This window comes from Miniopterus natalensis, chromosome 17 (assembly GCF_054644295.1).
Source record: "Miniopterus natalensis isolate mMinNat1 chromosome 17, mMinNat1.hap1, whole genome shotgun sequence".
NCBI classification, from domain to species: domain Eukaryota; kingdom Metazoa; phylum Chordata; class Mammalia; order Chiroptera; family Miniopteridae; genus Miniopterus; species Miniopterus natalensis.
The window spans coordinates 30,432,425-30,444,558 of NC_142097.1; the positions used below are offsets into that span (position 1 = coordinate 30,432,425).

The following is a 12,134-nucleotide window of genomic DNA, read 5'->3' on the forward strand; positions in this document are numbered from 1 at the left end:
GGTACTTGAAAAGTAAGTGCTACACCGGCCAGATGACTAAAATAAAAAAGAAGGAAAGTATAAAAAAAAAAAAAAAAAAAAATCAGTTTTTTTTTTTATGGGATGCATCAGCTCTTCCTTGTAGCGCCTGTAGGAGAATTCACTCAGGCAGTTTCGAAGGCTGTCTGGCGGTGCAGCTAAACGCACACTTACCTTTTAGTGCAGGAATTCCGCTCCTGGGTCTGTACTCAGCAGAAACGTGTACGTGTGTGCACCAAAAATCACACAGGAGGGATTTCACAGTAGCCCAACGTTAGTTAGCCAGTGCTGGAGAACAGGTCACTCCCGAGCTGAGCAACTTAAAGCAGCCAACGCTTATCTCGTGGTCGCTGTGGGTGGGCGCTGCAGGCCCTGCAAGGACCTCGCTGGACGCAGGGCCGGTTTGCCCGCTGGGCGCAGTGTGCCCAGTGTCTAAGGCCATAATACTTGTCAGTACCATTTCCTTCTTGCTCTATTTTTTTTTTTTAGTGGACAAAGGGTCCATGGGACAAACATGCCTAGGGCTCACCAGTCATACAGTGCTGGGTGGCTCTAGCTGAGGGTTGTCAACAAGGCTTCAGTCAAGCCGTCTGCTGGGGACAGTCATCAAAAGATCCCACTGTGGGAGAATCCACTTCCAGGTTCACTCGGGTAGTTGCTGGAAGGTCTCAGCTCCTCTCCCTGCCTGGCTGTTGGTGGGAGGCCTCAGTTCTTCACCACATGGGCCTCTCCATGGCTGCCTGAGTGTCCTCAGAGTATGGCAGATGGCTTCCCCCAAAGCAGAGAGAGACAGAGACAGAGAGACTAAGGTTAAAGCCTCAGTGACTTTATAACCTGATCTTAGAAGTGACATGCTATCCATACTACCTATCACTTCTGCCATATTCTGTCTGTCACACCAGCCAACCCTGAGGTGATGTAGGAGGGCTGTGAATACTAGGAGGCAGGGACCATTGAGAGTCATTTGAGGGGCTGGCTACCACATGAATGATTTTTAATAGTTTGGGACTAGTAGCTATCCAGATGTCTATCAACAGTCAAAAAGATAAATAAATGATGGTGTATGCCCTGGCAGGGTGGCTCAGTTGATTGGAGCACCGTCCCATGCACCAAAAGGTTGCAGGTTCGATTCCTGGCCAGGGCACATACCTGGGTTTCAGGTTCAATCCCCAGTCAGGGTGCATATGGGAGGCAACCAATTGATGTTTCTCTCTCACTTTGATGTTTCTCCCTCTCTCTCCCTTCCTCTCGCTCTAAAAGTCAATAAAAACATATCCTTGAGGGTTAAAAAGTAATAATAAAAAAGAAAAGATGGTGTAATTTGTACGATGGATTCTCTACAGCAGTGAGAATGAACCATTTATAACTATGTGCAACAAACAATATGGATGTACCTCACAAACATAATATTGCCTAGAAGAAGCCAGACACAAAGAATATACACCATATAATTCCATTTATATAAAGTTAAGTAATAGACAAAACCACTCTTAATGTGAGAGGTGAGGATAGTGGTTTACCCTGAAAAAAATAGCTACTGGATGTGGATTCAAGGGGCAAGGGGCGGGGCGTCTTTTGGAGGCTGGCAATGTTTGGTTTCCCAATCTGAGTGTTACTTCCACAGGTTTATTTATTGAGCTGAGCACTTTTCTCTATATATTCTACTTTAAAAAGAGTTTTTCAAAAGTAGGTGATGGATTACCTTTATTGTCTCCCTTTCCTAAAGAGATATCCTGGAAATGATACCGTAGGTTATGACTAAGCGTACATCTGGGATAAGTGTAATATCTGGTCAGCATGCTGGCCCTGGCTCTAGACTAACTTGCTGTGAGACCTCGATGGAGTAGGTCACTGACGCTCTCTGAACCCTAGTTTGCTCCTCTGCAGAGCTGGGTGGACATTAGCACTTCCAGCCTGAAATTGTGGTGGAAAGTATGGAGTAATATCAGGTGCAGTGGAGTCTGTTGAGCACAAGATTAAGTGTTCAAGTTGGGGAGTGATGTAAAAATCAAGTATAAACAAAATTCCCTTGAAATTCCTTAGATAAGCCGTACATCACTGGGGTGCCCTTGGGGGTTCAAAAGCCAGGAACCAGGAATTTCTTTCTTTTGTTTCTCTTTAGATCTCTGCCCTGGTCTTCCTTTCTGTGGGGCAGCCCAGGAAAAAATTGGCTTTAATGGCGGGGGGGGAGGGGGATTTCTCACTCTCCTGATGTTGCTGTTTGTTGTTGTTGTTGTTGAGGGCACCTCGTTGAATTTCCATATTGAATCTGCCTTTGCAAGGACTCCAGTATACGTGAAAGCACTGCAGCTTATAATTAAGGAAATGTAAGTTATGACTCATCTTCGGAACAGGTGCTTTCCCCAGTTTATCTTGGGTCCAGAGAGCCTTGTGGATAATGTCAAGGTTAAACCCGGGAACTGAGTAAAGCCTCTGATCCACAACAAGGGGTTGCTTGATGCTAAACGACACATTGGAACAATGAGTAGAGAAAGGAGCTGAGGTCAACACTAGATATTAGTATAAGCAGCAATTTATACTTTATAAAATAACTTCTTAAAAATTAACCTTATTTTAAGGACCAGGCTTCACTTCTCAAGATCATCTGACTAGTTCAACAGAAGAGCTGGGATTCATAACCGTATCTTCCAAGTTCAAAAACATAATCCTTCCTGGGTGACTGGGATATCTCCTCCCCTTCTCCCCGCCCCTCCCCGGGCTCCTCTCTCTCCCTCTCTCAGCGGCGGTGGTATAAACAAGTAAGTTTGAGGATTTATGACCCGGCTCTCCTGGGCTCAGCCACCTGCACAATCCACCTGACCTTGACCACCTTCTCCAGGCAAGACTACCTAGATTAACTAAGACAGTGAGGTGGAAAGAGCAGGTTCACCTGTGTGGCTGTGGTTCTCGCCTGGACAGAGACCTGCTCCACGGGCCGAGGTTAAGCATCGTTCCTGTGCATTCTGGGGTATGTGGGTTTTAGGGAAAACCTGCTTGGTGATACAGCTAGTTTCTGATGCTCCAGGATAGGGCCAGGTTATCATTTTAATACATATATGCCCCATTATGCTTATGAATGCATTTCATATCTGCTTACTGCTATACAATAAAGTCATTTATAAAGACAAACCTTGCCCGGTAAAGACACGTTGTGAGATAATTGTGATAGCATAATTTAAGTCTGGGTTTGACTAGGACTATCTCTGCGCGTAGGACTGTCTGTTTGCAGGGGTGTGTACCCTTTAATGTGACCAAAGGCTCCATAGACAGGGCAAGCCTTTCCCATACTTTCAAGGAGAACCCAGAAATAGCCACTGTGAAGTGGTGTGTGGGGGGGTACAGGGGGGTGCTCAATGGAGAATCTTCGATGAGTCCTCACATGCCGGAGAGAGATTTTCTATCTCCAGATACGATCCCACGTCCGCTATTACAATTTAAGTCATTCCATGGTGTTTCTTTTTGGACTCAGGTAGCCGCACGAGGCCCCCTGGTGGCCTGAAATAATTCATGAGTTTACTTTTCAGGCATTTTGAAGGGCAGATGTGGCTGGAGAGGTTAGTACAGGGTAGAAACAGCTCACCTAGACCTGGTGTCGGAGAGTTGAGAACTAGAGTATTTTCTTTAGTGATTAAAACAAATGGACTGTAGTTCTGGATAAACCACTCACTTTCTGATTTTTCAGTCCTTAAGTTCATTTAGCAAACACTTATTGAGTACCTACTCTGTGCAAGACATTTTATTAGGCATCATACGGGGTAAAAAGAAATAAAGACACATCATACACTTCTGAGGAGCTTCGGAAGAGGAAAACATTTATGCCACCATCATGGTGGAAAAGTCAAGGTGCCCTCAAAGAGCAGATAAGTAGAGACTCGAAGGAGTAGATACTTTCAGATGAAAGGGAAGGCGTCTAGGGAGAGGGTGCATTTAAGCTGGGCTCTAATGAGAAGTGGGATTTGGATATATTGGGATGGAGAGGGAAAGTTTGGCATTCAGGGGGAGGAAAAACCGAAGTTTGAACACACATGGAAGAAAACCGAAGCCTGACCCAGGAAGCGCGACTCGTCTGGTTGGCTGAACTCATGAGTTTTTGGGTTGCGGCGAGAGTGAAAGAAAGCTGCGTACATCTGTTTGGATCAGGCCGTGGAGAACCTTGAACACTTGCCTGGGAAATGTCTTCATGCAGCAGCAGGGAGCCTTTGACTATCTGTGAGCAGAACAGAGGCGTGTCCGAGCACAGACCCCCCTCCAGTTGAAACAAACACTATGCCGCACTCTTGTGTTTTCCCCAGAGGAGTGTTGATCTCTCTGTGTGTTTAAGATAATCTGGGCCGTGCTCTGCGTAATCAACCGCTCCAGACAGTCCCCACCACCTCACCTTCAAAGCCAGGAGCAACGAAGCCGTCAAGGCCTCTCCCTTTAGCAGAACTACCTGAGTACCAGGAAGCAGTCCGGGCCAGAGGGGCCTGCCATAGTCAATTCAATCCTTAACAGAAGGCCTTTCATCCAAAGGCCTGTGCTAGGTTTGTTTTGTTTGGCCTTGTTTCTCCAAGGTTAAGAAAAAAAAAAGGCTTCATACCTAACTATCTTCCCGCTCTAGTTAAATGTGGTTTAAACTACCAGGAATATTTCTGGCCAGAGTTATGGAGTCGAGTCCTAGCTGTGTGTGGAACAGCTCAATGTTCACAGTTTTGAAGCAGTAGCCTTAGAACTAACACAGTTAAGCAGCCCGAGAATCTATACAATGCTTGGCATCTAGGTGGTGCCCAAAAATATGGTAAGCAAATAGTTAATGACTGATTCTTCAATAAATATGTGAAACACATTTAACAACACATTATAAAATGCCAGACCCCAGGCATTGATTTCCTAATTGTAATGGCATAGAAATCTTTTAGAATCTAGTAAAAATCATTAACAGTGTTTTTCAGAAGTCATGAGAAAGAAATCATGTATAAAAAATTTAAATCTTTGCCCTGGCCAGGTGGCACAGTGGGTTGGAGCATCATCCATACACCAAAGGGTTGTGGGTTCTGTTTCCAGTCAGGGCACATACATAGGTTGCGGGTTCGATCCCTAGTTGGGGCATGTACAGGAGGCAACCGATCAATGTCTCTCACAGTAATGTTTCTCTTGTTCGCTCGCTCTCAAATCAATAAAATTAAAAAAGCATGTACTTAGGTGAGGATTAAAAAAATGTTTTTAATAATAATAATAAATAAAATAAAAATCTTCTAGTTAAATTAGGAAGGTGCAAACATGCCCATTTGTGAAAAATGCAATGGAGACATTGCAGATGAGGCGAGGAAAGGGGGTCATTTGGAACCGCAGGACAAAAACAGCCACCTAAGAGGTTTCAGCAGCAATAAGTATTTATTATCTTAAGTGAAATGTACATTAAACCTTTATATAAAAATCATCAAAAGTGCTATACTGGATTATTTTAATATTAATTTAACCCCCTCTCCTATGTCATCTAGTAGCTACACACTTTACCTCTTTTTACTTCTGACACAACAATCTAAAACTGTCCGATGTTAAAACATAAAAAATATTAGTTTATTCTTCAAGAGAAAGTACCACCAGTCATGAGTTACTAAAAGTAAAAAATAAAACAGATGCCAGACAATCAACTTATCGAAAAAAAGAAATTATCATAGCATTTCGTAGAAGTACGCCAAGTCCAAGGTCATCGAGGCTCTGGGCAGAACATCTCTATGGTACAACTTCTCAGCCGGGTGGGTTGTTTCATTCGGAGGCGGGTCACCAGGACCATCCGTCCGGTTCGTTTCTCTTCTTTTCTCGGCTACTTTCCAAGGTGATCCGAATGTTGTCTAATGCTGCGCACGTCCCATGACCCCGGCAAGGTTTCATGCGGAGCAAAGGCCGATTTTACAATCTGAGCAAAAGCCCTTAGAGCTAAGTTTGTCGTTTTAGAAGATACAAGTCGTTCCTTGCACAGGAGAACCCCTCCCACCCTCTCCCCTCCCACCCCTCCGGTCTGCTCCCCGCGCCAAGTCCGTTCTCTCCCACACAAGTTCTGGGCGAACCGGCTGACGCAGGGGGAGCAGGATGTCCAGGCCGCACCCCCGCTTGGTCTCGTTCAGTCCTAAGCAAACAAGCTCCTCCGATTTGCCACGAGGGCCGTCTGACTCTCCCGCCTCTTGACTTTCTTGTTCCTCTGTCTCAGCTTCCAGCACAAGGCGCTGGAGGCCAGCAAGAAGAGTCCCGACGACAGGAGGACCAGGCCCAGGATGGAGATGATGGAGCCGTGGGAGTTGAAGCTGTAGGCCACTGCGGTGACCACGATGCCGGTGATGAGGATCACCACGGCGAAGGGGATGATGCAACGGTAGCACGAGAGCTCGGCGCCCCCCGTGGCGGCCATCAGCTGAATCTCGCTGACCAGGGGCACCGCCGTGATCACCACCTCACTCTTGGGGCTCTTCTCCGTTGTCCCCGGCTTGGGAGGCTTTGGGGTTCCCAGGGTCTCCTTGACGGGCTCTTCAGTCATTTTTGCGGTGGTATTTCTTAGCTGAGTTCACAGACTAGGCCTGGGGGCTCTCACCAGGGTGGAGGCTGTGGAGGAAAGGACAGGACATGTCAGCCAAATGCACGAGAGTGATCCCTGCAAGGAAAAGTGAAGAGCCAGGGACACACCACTGGGTTCTTTTCCAGGAGGCACAAATGCATGCGAAAAAGCAACCATCATTTCTTTTTCTGACTGTTTGCATTCTTTCTGAGTTGGGCAGAAAGCAGATAACCATAAAGAAAGGGAAAGTATAAAAAGCAGGAAGCACTTTGCAGCGTTTAATAGAGCCCGGTGGTCTGCAAATGTTTTACTAGGCTTTCTGCTTTGTCTATTGCTTCTCTTTCCTCTAAACACACCGAAAAGCCTCAGTCCTAATCCACAGACCTCATTCAAGGGGAGGCTACGTTACAAACAATACCTCGCGCACAGTTCTTTCCACGACTCATAGCAACTTAGACGCTGCCAATGTTTCCGGGCATAACAGGCATTCTTTCCAAACTGTCACCCATTCACTGCCCATTGAGTCAACGTCAAGACCAGAGGCCAGCGTACAAGTGATGCTCTCCTACATCAGCGGGACACTCAGCAGGTCTCTGTTGTGTAACTTGTTAAATACAGTGCACGGTCGTGCGTCCTGGGACCCTGGTGTGGACTCAGGTCAGCAAAGTTTCAGCGACAATCAGGCTAAGATGTGTGGGTCGCAAATGTGGCAATAGCCTCCAAACCCATTTGAAAAAGAAAAATTAAAATTAAAATGGAAAAAGAAAAATTAAGAAAAAAAAATTCAACAATTTTGTAGAATATCATTGTATGCTTTTTTTACATTAAATAGATCAACTATTAGAGTAATTAGCTGTCCATTCACAAATTGTCCATTCAACTCAACACGGGATTTTGATAGTATGTGTACCATGATATGTTGGGGAAAAAAAAAGCATTCTAGGTTTTCAGGAAAGTTTTACAAGTTCATTTTGTCCCCATGCTCTTGGGTACAAGACCAGCTGCAATGCACCTCTGCAAATATTTTGAATCTGAACATTTCTGGACAAAGCCGGAGACTCCATCGAAAGCAGCTGGTTGAAATCAGCAGTCTCTGAGAAATCAGACTAAACTCTTGTCTGCTGCTGCAACATGTTAAGTCACTCTTTTTTGTTCTTGAGAAGCCATCCAGCAGCTAATTTATTGTGTTTAAAGGAAGATACTGGAGGCTCTTTCAATGATTAATACTTTAACATATTAAGCATCCACAGAAAACAAATTCAAGCTCAAGTCAAACCTCACAAATTCCTTCCTGCGCTGGCAGGTCAAACAAAATATCACTCCCCGTGCAATGAAGCTACATATATTAGAACTACTTACTTGCATACAATTTTTTGTCACCAAATGAATCACTGCTGTCCAATGACACCCTGGATACTGGCTGAGCCAGTAAAAGGATATTTGAGATTATGCCTGAAAGAAAGAAATCTTCACCCCAAGGCTGAGACGTAAGCTGATCTGAAAATTAAGATCTGTCCCCAAACGACTTACCGTTCCCCAGAGAGAAGCAATCCATTACCAGGGAAACCACTGGCCTTGGGGGTGGAGGGAGAGACACATCAGTGCTTCAGCGTCTTCTGGTCAACGTCTGGGAAAAGAGCCCGTGACAGCATGTCTGTCAATGAAATAACAGGACAGGGATCTCCTCTGGGGGAAAAGAAAAGAAAAAAAAATCCTGAATGATACGGTTGGCTTTAGATCCTGGAGCTCTTTCTTTCACGCTACCTCTGTTCCTAAATGACGCCTGTCTTTCCCTCTCTCTCTTTTTATTTCCTCTCCCTCCGATGGCTCCTCCCTGTCATTTTTTTTCCCTTCATTCTTTTCCTTGCCAGCGGACTCCGAGTTTTGGCTCTCCCAGCTCTGCTCAGGGACATGATAAGTCCGAATCGTTCGAGAGTCCCCAGAGACAGGAGCCAGCTTTTACTTTATTTCTCTCGCAGCCTTCACTAAGTAGACTGCTTCGCATTACTCATTTTTTCCCTCCGGCCAACCACCAGATCTTCCTCCCGCCCATCAGGCATTTTCCTAAGAAAATCCCCGAGTCAGCTTTGCAGACCCAGCTGAGGGGACAGAGCAGAAGCGACAGACACTTTTAGGGTGGCAGGAACAGCTGCGATGTCATCGGGCAGCTGAATTCAGCCTCTAAGCCAGCAAAAAATCTGTGCTCTTACGTTTCCCCAATATTCTTTCTTTATTTGCATGCGCCGGCCATCTGAAGCTTAAAAGCCTCTTGGTTGATGTGAATTCATTTAGAAACGAAGTGGGAGATACACGTTTGCAGTTCAAAGGGAAAACCAGGCATCTCAATCTAAACACGACTCACTATCAACTGTGAGGAGGTAACTTGGGCAGTGCTGAGATTATTATCATCATTGTCATTTACAAAGCGCCTGCTTGGGGGCTTGGCACATGCAGTGTGCTCCCAAGAACATCAGTGCTCACTGGTTTACAAGTGAGTTCCTGACTGAGTTTATAAATCGTTTGCAAATGAAGCTCAGAGAGGTTAAGTAGTCTGACAAAGGTCGCACAGAAAGAGGGAACCCCTTGCTCCTAACCCTAGACTTGAATGAGCACAACAATCACATGGGGAGCTTGTTAAATGTGGATTTGGATTCATGGGTCTGTCTCAAGGTCCTGCCCAGTGCCCATCTGCTGCTCCCCGACTCCCTCTAAGAAGCAAGGCAGTTTAAACATTCAGATACCCGCGAATGTTTGGGAGGCTTGACATCCTCTCAAACAGTAAAATTACAGGTCAGCTTCCTACCCCTCTCCCTAAATGGCCTTATCAGTTTATACTTTATTGGACAAGCTGTTTAAAAATTTTAAAGCCCCAGGTTATCTTTCTGAAGAAAGAAAATGAGACAATACTGGGAAACTATTCTAAGCTGGTCCCTATCCTATCACAGCTAAAAGTTGTCCATATTCTATTTTTCAATCTATACGAGTTTCAATAACTTCTTTTTAATTGAGCCAGCAAACTTGCACATCTAGATTAAACCTCGGAAGAGATTTTCCCCCCTTTGTTCTAAATCTCAGGCTGTTAGATTTCTCTAACTGCTGGCAGAGGGCTTGGCCGGCTGCTCCCAGACACCTCACCTCTGTTCCGTGGCAGCCGCCTCCTTCCAGCCTCACCTGGCAACAATACTGTTAGACCGACGTGAGCAGAGCAAGGGCGATGGGCCAGGTGCAGAAGGTCACGGGGCAGAAAGCCTCAGATGCCTAGCAAGGGCCCAAACTAGCAAAACAAGGACCTCACCCTCAGGGTAACTATCCTCTGCAGACTTCTCATATGGCTAGTTATGCAGATTAGACCCCCTGAGCATTTCCTCCCTAAAGATAACATCTAGGCCTCAGTTGTATTTCAGCTCCAGGCCCAGAAAAGCAGCAACACCAGAGAAGTGGCCACTGCGGCTCCCTCAGGACCAGCTACATTGACAAATGACCCCCTGTCCTGGCACCCACCAATCAGTGGAGATGAGATCCGAAAGAGCACACCTGGAAAGTTGATGAATATCTATTAAGACCCTCCCCTGACACCTCCCCTAAGGTTTCCACCTGCAAGAGAGAGATAACTAGGCTCAGGACAAAGGACCCAGCTGGGCTTTCCCCCAGGGGAGCACACGGGTGCCATTCCTTTTCCCCTTCCTTCGAAGGGATCCCACAAGACTTGCAACCAGGGGAGCAATGGGCGGCAGCAGCCCATCCCAGGCTAACCCCCTGAACCTGTCTCCAAGGCCCCCTTCTCTCTGACTCCTCAGTGAGCCCAAGCAGCCCCGCCTGGGCTCTCCTGTTACTACTTCTATGCTCTTCCTTGTTTCACTGTCCTAAGTACATTTTTGCTGCCTTCATGGGCCCAGTCAATACCCTTTGGCTCAGTGCTGTGCAGCCCTTCCCTTTGGATGTCCCTCTCCCCATCCCCTTTTTTAAAAAATAAATTCAATTTTTCTTTACGCACCATCTGAGACGGCTATTTAGCCTGCCCGCACACCACCGACCCTAACCTTTCAAATACCTTGATGATTTTGTCATAAAGGGAGAGGGGGAGAAGTCCTTTATTTCTAGAATGGAAGCCAGAGAGGGCTTGGGCTTCTTCCTTTTGAAACATGAAGTTGACAAGTCCCTGAAGGCTGGCTGGGGGGGGGGGGCAGGCTGCTGAGGGGGGTGACTACCTGGAGGGCCGCAGCTGCCACCATCCTCACCTTTAAAGGTGGGGAGGAGGGGACACAACCATCACCTAGGAGGAGTGCTGTCACTCGCTGATGACCATAAGGAATACTCAGAAGCAGGCATTTCGGCGCTGGCCATCATTGTAGGATAGTGATAAGGGGGGGCCGGGAGGGGTCGCTGGCTACATAAATTGGAGACTGTTGAGAATCTCCTTATAAGAGCAGCAGTCCACCCACCACCAACTGGGGCCTTTGGGGGCAACCCCTCTCTACTTCCTAGCATGGGCTGCCTTCCCCCCAATAGCCCGATAGCCCCACTGAAGGTCAGAATATCACCTTATCCTGTGGGAGATCATGTTCCCCCATTAACAAAATCAAAGGTCCATGAATCACCCCGAGAGAAGCCAGAGGCACCTTTTCCCAGGGTCAGCCATTGGCTGAATCCAGGAGGGACAATGAGCGTATCTGTGTGTCACCCGGAGCGTGGGCAGGTCTGTCATGACTTCCAACACCAGAGCTTCCTTCAGCCTTTTAGGCTTCAGGTGTCACTTTGCCCCCTAATTCTTCTGCCCGGACACACAGCTGCACATCTCCGGAGTCCAGGCAGGTCCTCGGGGATTTGTAGATAAACACGAAGAAGCAGAAAGCTTTGGGATGAAGCAGAAAAGCTGTCCCCAAAGACTAAGCACGACCGTTCTACCCACGGACACACACGCAGTTGTAACGGACTTTTTTACCTGTTCAAACGGAAATTCAAAGAGGATTCCTAGCGATCGGCGCCCGGTGTCTTGGACTGTTTTTTGTCTGTCCGTCCCCCTTTTTCCACTCCGCTCCTATAAGACATTCAACACCCCTGGGGATTCCTGAAGGGACACCTGCCCCCAAATGCAAAATCGCATCGCCCTGCAGCCAGCCGCCTTTCTGCAAGCCTTTTTTTTTTTTTTTTCAGGAGGGAGAGCCGATCTCTCGGGGTGTTTTTAAAACACATGCCTCCAGGAGTTTCCTTTAAATGTGGACAGCTTCACAGAAAGCTGCCGAAGCGCGGGTCGCATCTGTCACCCCCTCGCCACCCGTCCGCCCGCAGGCGTTCAGCAGATCCTTACCTTCCCCGGCCGGAGTGGAACTGAGACAGCTGCCAGCCGGGCCCAGCGGCGACCCGGGGAGGGAGTCGCAGCTCCCGCCCCAGGGACCGTGAACAAAGTACTCGGGCTTACCCACAATTAAGGGACCGGAGAAAAGTTGGCGAGAGGAAATCCCTGCAGCGCTGCTGTATTTTGTTCTACGGTTCCCTCCAGGAGAGTGTGACCCACGTTTTAGAAAAAAGGGAACCAAGTTCGAAAAGAACGTCCTCCTGCGTTTTTCTCTCTTCGTGGGCTCCT

At 47.1% G+C, this 12,134-nt stretch overlaps 1 protein-coding gene across 4 annotated transcripts; it reads right to left on the reverse strand.

The window, feature by feature from the left end:
- Nucleotides 1–6,008: 6,008 nt before the first annotated feature.
- Nucleotides 6,009–12,134, reverse strand: TMEM100 (transmembrane protein 100). Of its 4 annotated transcripts, none has more exons than XM_016207197.2 (3): nt 11,970–12,134; nt 8,081–8,236; nt 6,009–6,597 (listed from the first exon to the last, which is right to left on the reverse strand). In XM_016207197.2, the coding sequence occupies exon 3, from the start codon at nt 6,530–6,532 to the stop codon at nt 6,128–6,130; it is 405 nt and encodes a 134-aa protein (XP_016062683.1). In that variant the 5' UTR covers nt 6,533–6,597; nt 8,081–8,236; nt 11,970–12,134; the 3' UTR covers nt 6,009–6,127. The 4 variants fall into 4 exon arrangements, with proteins under 4 accessions (XP_016062683.1, XP_016062682.1, XP_087681761.1 ...); XM_016207196.2 differs by lacking the exon at nt 11,970–12,134 and adding an exon at nt 11,859–11,939; XM_087825635.1 differs by lacking the exon at nt 11,970–12,134 and adding an exon at nt 11,493–11,586.